This window comes from Zeus faber (assembly GCF_960531495.2).
Source record: "Zeus faber genome assembly, chromosome: 2".
Lineage (NCBI taxonomy): Eukaryota > Metazoa > Chordata > Actinopteri > Zeiformes > Zeidae > Zeus > Zeus faber.
In genome coordinates, this window is record NC_137189.1 from 7,143,014 (window position 1) to 7,158,960 (window position 15,947).

General features: G+C 42.1%; 2 protein-coding genes across 7 annotated transcripts in view; both read right to left on the reverse strand.

Moving 5' to 3' along the window:
• Positions 1-5,299, reverse strand: part of phip (PHIP subunit of CUL4-Ring ligase complex) — a gene marked incomplete at its 5' end in the record, with an annotated part of 61,771 nt that extends 56,472 nt beyond the window's left edge. The window contains 6 exons of the mRNA XM_079996918.1: positions 419-517; positions 1,197-1,347; positions 4,700-4,759; positions 4,916-4,945; positions 5,055-5,113; positions 5,260-5,299. Coding sequence (XP_079853044.1) covers positions 419-517; positions 1,197-1,347; positions 4,700-4,759; positions 4,916-4,945; positions 5,055-5,113; positions 5,260-5,299 — 439 coding nt within the window. The remainder of the gene's footprint in view (positions 1-418; positions 518-1,196; positions 1,348-4,699; positions 4,760-4,915; positions 4,946-5,054; positions 5,114-5,259) is intronic.
• Positions 5,300-10,240: 4,941 nt separating this feature from the next.
• Positions 10,241-15,947, reverse strand: part of hmgn3 (high mobility group nucleosomal binding domain 3) — a 6,200-nt gene continuing 493 nt past the window's right edge. Inside the window, exons 2-7 of one of the 6 annotated variants that reach the window (XM_080024222.1) lie at positions 14,393-14,443; positions 14,066-14,095; positions 12,816-12,866; positions 11,683-11,775; positions 11,351-11,450; positions 10,241-10,798 (exon numbers count right to left, since the gene is read on the reverse strand). In XM_080024222.1, coding sequence (XP_079880348.1) covers positions 10,791-10,798; positions 11,351-11,450; positions 11,683-11,775; positions 12,816-12,866; positions 14,066-14,095; positions 14,393-14,443 — 333 coding nt within the window. In that variant the 3' untranslated portion in view covers positions 10,241-10,790. Of the gene's footprint in view, positions 10,799-11,350; positions 11,451-11,682; positions 11,779-12,815; positions 12,867-14,065; positions 14,096-14,392; positions 14,444-15,947 lie in introns of all 6 variants that reach the window. The other 5 variants (XM_080024221.1, XM_080024224.1, XM_080024223.1 and 2 more) reach the window with 5 other exon arrangements.

Here is a 15,947-nt window from a genome sequence, read left to right on the forward strand (position 1 = left end):
ACTGTTGTATATTATTGTATATACAGGTGCATTTAGGCTGATAATGTACTCATATATTCTGTATATTTTTTAATAAATATACCAATTCAAATAGGTCATTAACCTTCAGTTATTAATTTATTATTATCGACCGGAAGTGTTGTTTATACGAGGTGCATGCAATGAATCGTGTAGAGTACAAGACAATCAGACGTCACTCTGTTTACCTGTGATTCTATTGGCAATGCGCTGCCAGACGAAATGTCATATTTGAGCTTAGTCATAGCTGGCGTTCAAATTCCAATGTCAAATAGAACAAATGGTGACTTGTGCTTTATGTACGTGTTGGTGCCCAGTTGTAGAAACAGTGACTTTCGCAATCAACTTGGGAGAATTGTCTCCAAAAAAGGGAGGGTATAAAGTTGTTTTTTTTTGTTACCAATATTAGGTGGGCTCCCATAGATAATTGGAGGCTCTGGGGGTCGGCCACAGTGCAGTGCAGCGAGGGCTGAACCCTTCCATACGACATGCTTGCAGCCTGGAGGGGGACATGCAAACACACGGGAGTCACATGGAGCTCCACTCAAAGAAGAACACAATTAACAGCAACTCTGAATGTATAGTGAGTGGATGTGGATTGTCTCAAGATCAACGTCAAACATTGACACCGACCTGCCAAATAGATAAATATCAAATCTGAGACGCAATTATATATCGTATAACGTCCTTTGATTGACAAATTCAACAATAGAAATATGTGTACATTCGTCAAGATACTAATGTAACACATATGAAGGGGTAGTGGTTAAGGGCGAGTAGAATGAGATGGAGTACACACACACGACCCTCTCTTCTTGAGAAACAACAGATATCGCTCTCTCTCGGAGTAAATCTGTTATTTCCCGGGACATGGACTTTGATGTCATCATGGATTCCCTCACGTATTGTCATTACAGTATATCAACACATAAATATAATACATTTGTCCACATTTTGACAAATAATAATTTTTCACATGTGTCACAATTCGACCACGACCTCACAGCTGGTTTCGGGGGCAGGTAGAATGATGAGAACGCAGTTAAGTGGCGAGCAAATGCCAGCGTCTTCACAATACGTTTTTAGTTCGGGTGGAAGTTGGATGATCTACTATAATGTTGTGTGTATCAGTGTTCTAATGCGTAGTGTTTCAATTGACATGTTTTGTTGCCACTTACTCTTGTTGGTGCGGAGGAGGTTCTGCCTGCCGGCCCCCAGCAGGCTGTGCAGACCAGGCACGCTGGCAGGAACCTCCCCCTCCAGCAGCGGGCATACTCTGGAGCACACCTGAAGAAGGTGGTCGGAACTGATGTGCCTGTGCAGCTTCACCTGGACAAACACACACGCACGCACACACTTGGCCTCAGTTGCAGTCTAGGTGCGCACTGAACACCTACTGTACGTACTTACGTATGTCAGATTTTTTTTAGCTTTGACATTTTCACATGGTAAATCACGTTTTACAACAGCTGTTGTATAAAGCTGCATATAAATTGTTTATTACGAGCATTTTATTATCATTATTTGAGTTATTGAAGGCCCATTTTCAACATAATGGGATCTAAATGATTGATGACCTGTGACTTCAACTCAACACTAAGCAATTTATAGAGTACGCATTGCAATGAGGAAAGAAAGTATCTCCCCAACGGCCCCATTCTGGTTTCCTTTCTGTGTCTCAGGATTTCAACAGCCAAGGTTTTCAAAGAATAATGTATTCAGTCCCTTGACAACGTTCTTTGCCACATTTCTCTACAATAACATTTTTCTAGACTTACTTATATTTTAACAAAAATAACATACGTAGTTATTACATTAATTTAACATTTTGGATGCATATCATTTTGGTGATTTGAGAGGGTGGCTATGGCATGTAGCCATAGTCATGGATTGTAAATCAGAATCAAATCTAATTTCAAGCAATTATATTTTCTGTGCTCAACTTGCTGACGCGTTGAAATAACTCTGCAAGCCCTACTTTTACAGTGACACAACAAATGAAATGCCATAACAATTGATGCATCAAGGAAATCATTGAACACAATAATAAAAATGCATATTATTGATATTGGTAAAGAAAATTAAATATCACAATTTTTTTTGGGCAAATACTTCAACATTGACAATTTGACATTATCTGGGGGAATGACTATCGGTGCTTTCATGAAATATTTACACACAAGAAATAACTGAGACACAAGCATTAGTAATGTGGATATTATAACCAAGCAGGCAGAAGTGTTAATAAGAACAGCTAGAATGAAGTTCAGAAATCACCTTAGGACCCTTCCCCAAAGACAACTACATCACAATACAACAATCACTGAAATCCCCGGTGATATCTAGTCTTGTATCGCACTATCAATATTACCCGAATATCGATACATCATCCAGCCCTATCATAATGGCCATATCAATGGATGAGTCTCAACGGCCGACATTAAAATCAAACCAGATGGAAATAGTGATCTTTACCCAACGCCAGATTTAAATCTCCGAGCCTGAAATGTGGCTCATAACACACACAAAAATATAAGGACACAAGCATGAGCATATGCAAGCACACAGCGTGGTACAAAAACACATTTCAGCCTTCCTTCATTTACCAACACACACACACACACACACACACACACACACACACACACACACACACACACACACACACACACACACACACACACACACACACACACACACACACACACACACACACACACACACACTTAATTGCTTATAACGCCATGGCTGATTCAGAGACGTGATCGGTTTCACTGAGTACTTGCAGTCAGGGGCACACACCTCCTTGACAGACCCCCCCCCCCCCCCCACCATGCACATGCAGACCCAGGGGTCCAAAACACATACATGCACCCACCGAGAGATGTGTAACATCAAACTGTGCAATGCCTACAACTTGCTGAAGCAGAACCCGAAACACTCCCAGCAGAAGCCCACAGCCCTGTCTTTTGTTCCAGTCTACTCCTAATTACCCATTTATACGAACGCGCGGTCCACGAGCCTCAATAAACAACAAGTAAATACAGTCCGTAAACAGGATCGAGGCATCGTCCGAGGTTCCGATCATGAATTACAACGCTGCCGTGCTGGAAACTCTTCATTAAATAATTCAGGGCGATCGGAGCCAACGTTGGTTTTATATTGCCTGCATGTCCCTGTTTTTTAAACACACTAAATAATAGCGTCTGCGTGCTGACGTCTACTGTGGTTACTTGATAAAATAGCATAATTTAGTTTAAAAAAAAAAAAAAAAAAAAATTATTAATTACAATTAAAAATGGATAAGATATTGCCATAATTGTTAATTATGACATTCCTGTTACGGTCATTCGAGTCGGCGTAGCCATACCAAAGCTCCCCCAGCTCCCCGTCCGCTATAACGTAACGATCACTTATTACTGACAAATAAAGCCGCGATCTGCTATTAACATTTTCTAAAAAAAAAATAATAAAAAACCGACTCCCTTTGTCTAATAATTAAGATTACAGATGTCGATTATAAAGGCGCACGGACGGAGGAATGACCCACAATAGACAGGAGGAAGGCGTCACGGAGGGGGGAGGAGGCGGCAGGGTAGAGGAGGCGGGGAGCTGGGCGAGCCGAGCCGGAAGAAACGCGCACACGCACTGGAATAAAAGAGGGGCCGTAACGTTCCAAACGTATAGATCTACACCCAGCACCCTCCACCCAGTCACGTCGAGGTGGTGGGTCGACACCTCGGGGCGGCGGTGACGAAGGAGAAATGAAAACCAAACAAATTCGTCCGGGGGGGAGGGGGGGGGGGCTTTAAACATGGCACACGGGTCATTGTTGTTTTCTACTTAAAATGAAATAAATCAATTTTAAAAAGTTGTTTAACGTTGAGGTCGGGACGGGGTGTGTGCGCGATTTGCGACGAATAAATATTTTCACCCGACAATGATTAATTCTCTCCACGCCCCCATGCGTAAAGGGGATCCCAGGCGAGCCCCTGTTTGTTTATTCCCCAATCAGCGCGCAAGGCAACTCCATTATAACATATAAATTGGGTATTACCTGGGAAAACGAATCTTCTCTTCACTCAAAACTAGCACCCAGAAGTACTCCACAATAAAAAAAATGTATAATTAAAAAAAAAAAAAAGCCTCAACTGCAACGAGCTGCAGCCCTAAAAAAAAATCCCTTCATTCATATAGTGTTTAAAATCCACAAAAGTCGTGATTTAACTCTCCCTCCGCGTGTTCACCCCTTGTACCGACGTTATTATGGGCGCTGTTACGCGGTGCGAGAGCGCCTCCATGGCAGCGTGCTGCAAGCAGGCACTGGACCCTCCTCCTCCACCACAACACTCATGACGCACCAACATCTCGCACACATTTCCCCCGAAATCAAACAACCTTTCGGTGCCACGCGTGTCACCGAAGGGTGCGCAGGAGCCCCCCCCCCCTCCGGGGCGGGGAGGGGGGGGTCTCCCCTCGAACACCCCCTCCCCGCCGGGCCGTGCGACGGGCCGCGATCTCGCACGCAACTCAGGCCCCTCGCAAAAGTCCCCCCTTTTTGGAGGGTGGTTTTTTTTTTTTTTTTTTTTTTTTTTTTGCACCTGATTTAAAAATTGCGGGAAATTCAATTTTTATTTCGCTCTCAAAAAACTTTTCCCCACAGTTATAGTCGCTGCCTTACCAAATTCTCGTAGGTTCCAGGGTGCTCCTGCCCCGTCCAGTCCAGCCTTTTGGGAAGCAGCTAAAACGGGGGGAATAAAAAACACCCACTGTTGTCATCCAGTTGATAAATATATACATTAGCTCGTTATATTAAATAGTAAACGTGAGTGGAAGCCGCGTTAGGAAGTCCAGCGCAGGAGGAGAGGCGTCCCTCTCCCACACTGCCGCCTCTTACCTCCTTCTCCTCCGCCTCCCTGATCAGGGTCTGAAAACAGGGTATTAGCGGAAGAAAAAAACACACGAAATTAAAACCCCCGGAATGCCCCCGCGTTGGTTACGAACGACGCCCAAATGCAAAAAGAAAAAGCACCGACCTGGGCTGCGTCCTGGCACGGTCCGGCTTGGAGGAACCGGGCTATGAGGAAGTACAGTTCTGGGGGAGAGAGAGAGAGAGAGAGAGAGAGAGAGGGGACGGAGCTGCGTTAGGAAAAGAGGGCACCGAGGAGGGGATCGAGGGGATGTTTTTAGAAAAAAAGAAAAAAAAAAGAAAGCCACGCACACACCGTCCGCCGTACTCACCGGAAGTCAGCTGCGCGACGTGCTTACTATCCGAAGCCATTTTCGGGCGCTGTTTTTTCTTCGGGGGGGGGGGGGAGAGCTGGCAGGGCAGCGGCGCCAGCCTGTGTGGCCGCCCCTGTAGCTGTCACTGCTGCTCTGAAGCGGCTGCCTCCATTCAGCTCCGCTCGCCTCGCGAAGCGGGTCCCGGCTTGCGTCTGTATCCCTCCGCGCGGGCGACGAAACAGTGCGCGCCGTAAACCCCCCCCCCCCCCCCCCCCCCCCCCCCGCGCCGCAAAAAAAAAAAAAAAAAAAGAAACACACGCGGTCACACGCGCCCGACCCACCGAGCTCTGCGGGAAAGGAGAAAAATGGTTGTTGTTTTTTTTTTTTGGTTGTTGTTTTTTTTTTGGTTGTTGTTTTTCGTGGATTCAAAGACGTGTCTTTTCTTTCTGTTTCGCTCCGACTCCCCTCCCCTCCCCTCCCCCCCCTCCCACCACCTCGAAAGCCACCCGCGCAGGGATACGGCGTTTACAGGAGCGGAGCTGGAAATGGCAGCCGTCGAAGAGGTGGAAGCGTCTCGCGGGCTCGGTCGGATGATGATTTACTGTGTTGATACTTAATGTGTCGCGTTATATGACGTCCGGGCGCAACATGGCACTTTATTATACTTTGTTCCGGTCAGATGTCGAACGTTGGCCGGGTATCGATCGGTTACGGCCGATCCCTCCCCCCGCCCCCCCCCCCCAGCTCTCCGATCAATATCGCTTCGATATCTGTTCACCCTCGGCGGCGTTTGTCTTTTATTCTCGCGTTGTCCGCGTCGCGTGTCCTAAGCGCGGACGTGGAACGCACCCGCCGCTGCCAGCCGTTTGGTCGGGGGAAGCCGTCCATTTCTCCTCCAAATCGCGCCCGCCTGGCAGTAAAATGGGGGAAGGGTTGGACGAGGGAGAAGGAGAGAGAGTGAGAGAGAGAGAGAGAGAGAGAGAGAGAGAGAGAAAGAGAGAAATGACCATGTTTTGCACCGATAATAATATCACGCTAAACGTCTACACAGCACACAACATTTCCCGAGAGGCCCACTCAAAAGAGCTGCAAAACAATGACGAGATCCATCCCATCCAGTATTTCCCTCCATGTTATTAAAGGATAATTAGAGATGCTTAACTACATGCAGGTATAGGGCTGGGGGATCCCATTTAGTCTAAACTGTGTCTTAATTCTTCCATTCGAGTTCAGCAACATTCATTGCAGCTTTACGGCCTTCAAACTGTTCCCGGGAATAGAAGTTTAGCAGTTGTTAATATTGTATTATCTTCATAACCTCTCTTTATAACCATTTAGTGGGTGCGTTGGGAAATAGTTGCTTCCTGTAAATGATGCAATATGTTTTGTTTTGTTGTCTTTTTTTTTTTTTTTGTTTTTTTGGGTTTTTTTTTTAACAGGTATTTACAGACAATCTGTAAGGCCAGGTTTAGTCTGAGAAATTTCTAAACACTGCAAAAGCTAAAAAAAAAAAAAAATACTGTCCAAACTGCTCTTTGCTCAATGGAATCGATGCACACTGTTTGGACACGTTCTTGAATGTGGGGTTTTTTTGTTGTTTGTTTTTTTTTCCCAGACATCCTCGAAGGACAAGTTTTAAAATATGAACACCGTTGAGGTTTCCAAGATGGGGACTATTTGGAGTTCTGCTTAAAAGTTTTATCCAAATTATAGTCAGTCAAAAGAATGAAGGTTTTTTTTTTTCAAATTTTACAGCGAGTAATTTGGCGTTGCTAAGAAAGGAACCTGCTTATAGGAATGACTGGAAAGTGACGTACGGAGACTGTTATTATCATCTTGTTACGGCTACAGGTATGAGTGGCGCTAAGGTCATTGCACCCACCACCAATACTCTGTCTCTGCCCAAATGTCAGCTTGTGGATACTCAGGTGCACACTTTTCTTTTCTTTTTAATCCTCTGAACGGACGATTATTGTGACTTCCGTGAACTGAAACGTAGACATCATTCAGTGAGGATGGATTTCACACTTGCCCACACAGCCATTCTGCTCTGCATAAGTGTGCGCGTGTCCGCACTCCATTGCGTCTACTGTTCATTTGTTTGGGAGTTAAAAACAGCGTTGACTACAAATTCTGATTCGGAACTTTATCGATTAGGTGGATGCATCACAATGGACGTGAGCGCACAGTGGAAGATCCGTCCCTAAAGCCATCCTGGGTTACAAACGGTTGACGCCGCCATGTATTTTATTGTATTTGTTTTAATTTTCATGGATTTCATTTAAAGCCCATTTTAATCTGCGGTTCCAGGGGTGGCAGAGGCAGCAGGAATATTCTCCCGATCTGCATTCACAAGGGCTGGCTAAAGAAAGTCAGTACTTTAGTGGTGTGGAGAATGAGCATGTCTGATGGCAGTTTATGTTCAATTTTGATTGCTATAACCAAAAAATGTTCACAGTAACGGTAAATGTGTAATGTAATGTAACGTATATTTTTTATATTTTAAAGGATCATATGTATGATCTTGAACAAAACCGACAACACATTTGGACTGCAAATTTAGGATTTGCAATCACACCGGTCTCAAATTTCTAGGTCCTAGTACTACACTACCCCCACTATCCAAACTCTCCATCATTCCAACTCTCCCAACCATAGTCATGGTTGTGCTGGTTTACTTGGCCACAAGGAGGCAACCTCACTCTCTGATACCACACTGACTACACAGGACCAAGGGTCATAGGTTATAAGGTTAGGCAGATAAAAGCAGGAGAAATGTGTTCTTTTTTTGCTGTACGTGTGTTAGAGATGGTTTTAATCTTGAATCTGTTGATAAGTTTGTCCTCAATAACTGATACCTTATATTACAGTACGTGTGTATTGACGGAAAGTATGGTTGTTGGTTCCCGTCATTTGTACCGTTTCATTGCACGGCCTCTCCGAACACTTTTCTCTTGAGAAACATACCCCTCAGCTGAAATCAGAAACTGTAGGAAAAAAAACAGTTTAAAATCTCCCTTTTCGTAAACTAGAAACTGGTTGTAGTCCTGTGTCTTTGTGTTCTATAGTAACAGGAATACTGTATATTACTTAATTATTTTTATTTTTTTTTGTAATTGCAGCAGTACATCATGAGCAAAACGTTGGCTACAGTAGGTTGTCAGTAGGAAGCGGCAGACTTCCTGTTTCCAGTCTTATACTTTGTTTTTTTGTAGAGTCACTAAAACTGATAAACCTGATAAAATGCAGGATTTGCAACCTTTTTCCAGTACAACATAAAACAGGTTGTATTGTGAGCTTCTCATTTTGGAGAGAAGAGATTTAAGGAAAATAAGATTTAAGGAAGATTAAAGGAGATAGGTTTCTCAATTGTAAAGCATTCAGCGATGGTGATGGGAACCAACATTTTAATAAGGTCTGGGTTGATTTTGGCCGAAAGCACCATGCAAAATATGAATATATAGTGGGACGGATGGCAACAATAATTTGATACACACCACAGTTGCACCCTTGACCTTAAATGTTCTACTAGAGCAGCATCACCTGGGTCCAGGTCTCAAAGCACTTTTACTAGTGAAGCATAAGGCTATTACTGCTCACTTATTATTATTATCTCCCTGTTTATATAGTCAGCCATGCAAGCTTTTACAATATTTTTTATCACTCCTTGTTGCACTAATCCAATTTATCTTTCCATCCCATTGCAGCATTGTGTTGAGCTTCGTACATCTTCACAACATCAAACTTGACTTTGCTTCCTTGTTTTATTAATCCAAACACCTCCGGATCCATTCTGTGCTCGTCATTGGTCCATGAGGTATGACTGGCCAGGCAATAAAGACACTCTGTCCACGTTGGTCCCACCTTGCTGGCAACTGCTGACCTTTCACTTCCTGACACAGCAGTTGTATTTAACAGTCACATGCCCTCGCCGACCTCACACACACACGCAGAAAGAGAGCGGTGGCTTTGTGTGGCTTTAAAAAGTCCCTCCAAACATGAAAACATTCAAAAGAAACACAAACAGTAGCCCAACGTCGTTCATTATTCACCTACACGCTCATGTTTTCACTGAATTCTATACTGAAACCTGAGCTTTCCATGGCAAAAGAAAGCAAACTGGTACAAATAAATAATCTCAAATGATGTAATACGAGGAAATATACTCCAGGTTGACCAGACTTTTACCCATTTCCTCTACAGTGTTCAAAGCCCGAGAATATTATATAAAAATAATTCAGCATCTTTAATTTATCAATAAATGAGGACACTTAGAAATAGAGAAATACAGGCTCCAATGTGACATCAACTTTCTCTTTTATTTCAAAATATTTTTTTTTTTCCAACAGGATGAAAACCTAGAAGAGACCAGAGGGTCCAAAGCCAATTCAGACTTCCAAAACAGAAGCACCACTCATTATTGCTATGCCACTCTGCTGCAGGACACTTGGAAAAAAGAAAGGAAATTAACTGAACATGATTTTTAAAGACGGGGATCCACAAACACTCACTGAACTGCACACATACAATATTATATATGAATAGTGGTAGTAATTCTAAAACCTTTCTAAATGCCATTTCACACCGAGCACGGGGTTGTCGTGCAACTTCTTATTCTAATAATTTGTTCCATGTGTCGACGGAAGCCTGCACATCAGTGCGGGATATTTGTGCAACACAAAAGAAAAAAATCTGGACCCAACTTTGTCTTTTCTGAGTTTTCATCTGTGAAAACACACATTTGACCAGTGAAATTCATTGTAATCCACTCTCTGTGTGGGAAACTGTTAATCTTGTTTTCTAATTGACTAAGGGAAAAGTAAGAGCTAAAAAACAAATATCATCATTGCAGAGTGCATTTTTTTGTTTGTTTCAGTATGGAACACGTTAATGGAACATCTGTAAGGGACGTGTGTTTATTGTTTGTCAGCAGGACATTCGAGTGCAGAAATTCTGCATATCTATCGCATTTTCCGTGCCGTACTGGTGTGAAACAGCCTTAACTCAGATGTGTTTATTACAACTGTGTATTCAGTCCAGCCCAATGGCCCAAATGTGGACTTTGCAATGCTTCTAAGATGATTTAATATCAACATCACTTTATGCCAGTGCAAATACCAAGCAAGGGATCACTGTTTAGAGATAAATAAGTCAAAATGAGGGCAGAATTGGGTTTAGAGGATATAACAGTCTGGTTAACAGCTCCCTTAGGCCAACACGAAAAACACCCTCAGCCACTGGATAAAAACATCACTTCATTCTGTTGTTCGGCTTCAGAGAAGCATGTAGCTTTTACAGAATGCAGGGCATGAGGACTTCGGGAGAGTCAAAAACAGACCGGATCTGAACAGAGGAGTGTAAAACAGGGAAACAGGAAAGGGGTCTTGCTGGTTTATCCATCTCTACTATCACAAGTCTAGAAAAAATTCAGCATGGTACAAAATCCTCAGTAAAAAAAATACGCTTGCTGCCATCGAGTAGAAGGGGTAGAGTCAGAGACAAACCCTCCTTTGCTTTACGCCATCTCCTCTGTCGCCTCCTCCGCTGCTTCAGTTACCTGGAAGACAGAACATGGATTAGACATGGAACATGGATTGCATAAGTCCTCAAAACAGACACACACACACACACACACACACAAAAAAAATTAACAAACTCGACTTCCTTCCTAGATTTCAATCGGCCTGATAATTCACTGCAGGAAAGATAAGAATTGCAAATTTTTACTGAAGAATTTTAAGAATCGGGAATTTGTTCCTACTCCTGTCCTATAACTTCCTATGTCTTCATGGCAAAATATATATGAGGCCTAACAGTGTAAAATCTAAACAATGGAACAGGCTCTAGCTCCAATACATTTTGAGGCAGTTCCTCACATAGATTGATGCTTTCAGCTTCTTTTGATTGAGCACTGGTGTTGACATTAACTCTATGATTCTCTTGAACCTCCCCTCACCCCAAAAGTAAAGACACTTGTGTATCCCTCTCGCGCACAAACACAGCCACAAATTAATAGCACCGCAGATCACACAGGACAAACGTTTTATCAACAACCGCTCTGAAAGCAGAGGAGTGATGTGTTAGTGTGAAAGCACACATGCCGCCATACCCTGGACTCTGACTGTTTCACTCTGCCCTCTGACAGACATCGAGGAGGGAGCCATGCTTCTGGTGAAAGATACGCTAACACATGGACGAGACACGTAGATCTGTGTGTATACGTGTGTGTGTGTTTGTACGCACATGCGTAAGAATGAGGGGGAAAGATAAAACAATGAAAAAGAGAAAGAGATGTATGAATTGGTCAATAACATCAGATTTCATTATGGGGTGGGTTTTGAGGAATACAAGTGTGATTTAAATGTGTTCAGGACGAGGCTCACACATTTTTGGGAGAAGATTATTAGTTCATTGAACCACCCTATTTCCTTTTTGTCTTACCTCAGTACTGGACTCTCCATTCTGGGCGGGACCATCTTCCTTTTTACCCTTAACTCCACCTTTCTTTGCCTTTACCCCCTTATCATCTGCTGGCTTCTGTGCGGAGGCAGGGATCGGTGTGCAGAACAGATGCAACCAGAAGGAAAATGACAGGCGTTCAAATCTGTATGCTACCAGACATGCATATATAAGTATATATCAAGTTCAAGTTCAAGTTCAAGAGATTATTTGTCACATTCATACACATACGGTCGTACATATATGCCGTGAAATGTCATGACAACCGGTGATTACGCACAAGCTCTATAAGCTCGAAAAATACTCAAATGTGCAAATTAAATATGTATATTTATTTGCAAACCTGGCATTGAAATTTTGACACTTGATTTTATACACATACATACATTCGGTCACTGCAAATAGCCAAATTGTATATTCCACCTAGTGCCTCTACTTGGCCACATGGGGCTTACAAAGCAACTAGGTTGTTATATGTACGATGGCACACACTGTGTGTCGTTACTGACTGCCAGCTATGATATTTGTTTTATTCCTTATCCCTTTTTTTATCAGGGCTCGGTATTGAAATTCTACACTTCTATGATATTGGCTGATTTGCATCGATAGCAGCGGAATGAGACATTCTGTGGCATTCAAGGCGAAAGCTTGACACCTAAGCAGTGAATGTGTTCAGTGCCATTAAGCCAATAATTAAACATAAGATTTATGCAGTCAGAATAAATTTGTCATGTCGTTTTCTTTCTATAAAATCAACATTTTCCTCTGAAAAGTTATAATGATGGAAATGTAATAGAACTGTGAAATTTATGAGTAATATAAAATCTGGTATTTACAAGCAAGCATATTACTGTAACATTCTTTCTGTTTTGTAGTACAAATTTTGCATTGATCGCCACGCCTCCGATTCAACCAAACTGAAACCACCATGAGCCCTGTCATGTTGCGGGTTTATTCTAGGGCTGCAGAACTTTAATTAGCGGCTACTAGCAGTGTTGTAGCAGTGGCAGCAGCAGAAAAAAAAGGTTTAACATTCAACTACCTGGTAAAAACCAAACATTATGCGGCAAAGCAAATTGACTGAATTACTGGACAGTGTGTATGTCTAGAATTACCTTGACGATGGCCTTCTTGGGCTTAACCTCAGGCTTGGGTGCAGCAGGTTTCTGTTGGTAAGACAGACCTAGTTACCACTGACCTCACTCTGACAGTGTAGTCCTGCCAATCTGATCCTGAGTGGGGGGGGGGGGTACCTTTTGTCACTTTGTCCTCAAGCCGTTCAAAACTATTCCCTTCAAACATGCATACTAATCCATCCAATTTAGCATTTTCACATATTCTTATATTACATGTAAATTGACCTACATACCGATAATACAATACGATCTTTTGGGAATATCTATAATATCTAATAACGTTAATTGAAAGGTTCATTACAATGAATGTGTTTTGTGCATGGTTGGAATGGTACAGCGTTCTTAATCCTAAAATCTTGAGTGTTGCACACTGTTGATCACAGTGCCCTAAAGCCAATTGCTTACCTCGTCTTGGCATAACTAAATCATGTGATATTATTTTGTGCTTCGAAAAGTTGCTGGGGCTTTACGCATGCACTAAATAATATAAAAATAATTGATTTAAAAATGTATTTTTGATGTTACTATATGTTATGGTGTTGAAGATGACAACAAACACAAATACTTTTTCCAAATTATATCCATGTTCTATTTCAGAAAATGGACATTATTGTTGTTGAAAAATACAATTGAAAAAATTATGTTTGGATTTTCAAATGTTGCTACCAACATGCATAATATAGAATCTAATTGAAATGTGCATGGGTTTATTTTTCCACACACCCAATTATAAACAGGAGCTCATAAAAACATTCTCCCAACATTTACAGTACAACACAGATAAAAACACAATGACCAGGAGAGCAAAGCTGCACAATTATGTCATAAGTCAGAACCCAAATTATTTTGCTGTTGTAATCTTGATCATTAATCCGGAAACAATACATTTTTTAATCACACTTTTGGAATCTGAGATTTATACCCTGCCTCGCTGTTGGAAACGGGTTCATACCCTAATAACCGTGCAGCTGTACTGTAGGGTCGGCCAAACGGAGGATGGGACGAGGACAAACACAGAAAAGACATGCGCACCGCGCCAGACACAATCCTAGGGGAACATGTTCATTGAATTTGTAAATGCACGCTGGCCTGATCAAATGGAGAAACGGAATAAGTACTACAAAGCGAACGTGTTCCGAAAGACTGCATCTGCGCTGAGGGTGATGATGAGAGGTATGGAGAGATGAGGGGAAAGTGAGAGAAGGGGTGAAGACAGAGGATAAACTTACCGCCGACAATCTCTGTGACCTTCTGGTGGGCTACCGCAAACAAGGAATGAGGAAGGTGAGTGTGACAGAGAGAGAGGGAGGGAGAGAGAGAGAGACAGATATCAGTTGTACCTTCAGGGGCTGTGGTGTATGTGCTTGTTGTGTTTAGATGATGGTTGAAGCGTGTGTTCCTCATTGGCGCGGCTTATCTGTAATTGTGCTGTTTATACTCTTAAAGCTCACACACGCACACACACACACATTCGCTCACGAAAGACACTTTGAGCACACAAACCACTGCAAATTTAAACACACATACACACACATTAAAAGCACAGAAAAAAATACCTCTTGCTTTGTGACTTTGGAGGACTCCTTGTCCTCAGCACCCTCTGGAGACTGCAAAGAAATAAACAAAGTAAAAACATTAACTCACCCGCACGACGCCATAGGTAAGGATGGAAATTTTGACTGTGAGTGTCAAAGTTGTAAAGTACAATTGTGCGTGTGTGTATAGGCGAGAGTGTGTGTGAATGTTGGACAGAATTTGAGGAAAGGGAATGATGGCAGCAGTGTTTTGCGAGGAATATCTGAGCATACAGGTTGTTTCATTTTACTTGGGGAATGACGAAGAAAACGAAAAATATAAAACTATTAATAACAACATTTTTCAATTGTGACCCTACAAGTTTATTACACTATCTAATTGAAATTTGATATTCATACAAATTAAACTATAGCTATAACATATCTATTTACTCAAACATTGCATATTTATATTTACGCAAGACTACTGGTGCTATAAGAGCCTATCTTTTGCTTTATATATAGTTTCATGTTGACTAGATGATTTGCAGTGGGATGTTGATGTTTGGAAGGAAAAAAATATAGTATTTGTAAACATGCAAAGAAATACCATATGAATTTAGAAGAGAAAAAATGCTTCAATATCTTATAACTTATTATCATAAAAAATAATCCACACAAATCCGTACACAGGACTGTTGCACAATTTCAACACAATCCTAGAGAGCCAACAGAATTTAAAAAAATGGGGGGGAGAAGGAATGTTGCTTTTGCCTGCAAGTTGGTGAGCGCATCATTTGTACTGTATGGCAACGACCTCCGCCCCTAATGCCAACCCCCCCTCCGTCCCTCCGTCCCTCCCTCCCCAATTATCCAAATCCACACACAGTTGCACACGGCAGCAGTGTTAGATGGTTAGAAAAGCTAGTTTTTCCACGTCCACACCGGCACAAAGCGATGCAAGGCTGTTTGGACGGGGTTTGGATGCTTTTCACAACAGCAATTGTCTGTGATCCCTTCCTTTCTTTTTCTCTCTGGTTCCCTCCGTTCCCCCCCTTTCTCTCCGGTTCCCTTCTCCCTCTCTCTCTCTCTCTCTCTCTCTCTCTCTCTCTCTCTCTCTCTCCTGGTTCTCTCTCTGGATGGAGGGGTTCGTCCCATCAGCCCATGGCGTGCGGTCTGCCTCTCATTCCTCATCAACATGGGCTGGAAAGAAGGAAGGGCAGCTCCATGTTGTATGAAGAGGTGCCATAGCCTCCAAATAAAGCTTATTATAGTGACATATCTGTTTAGTGTTATATATAAGAGACTCCTGATTTTGACTGACAGTTTCAATGAGCAGATGATGGGCCTCGTTTCATACTATTTCGGTGGACCTTGCTTATATTATGGTTATCTGTTTTGCTCTTCCACATGTTCCTTATGGGACCACCCAGTATAAAAAATATATATAGAATAAATATAATATATATCAGACGAATATAAAATAAATAAATAAATAAATAAAATGCGTATAAAATATAATTATAAACATTTGATGATGAAGTATAAAATATGTATTTTATTTATTTATTAAAATATAAGAAAAATCTAAAACATG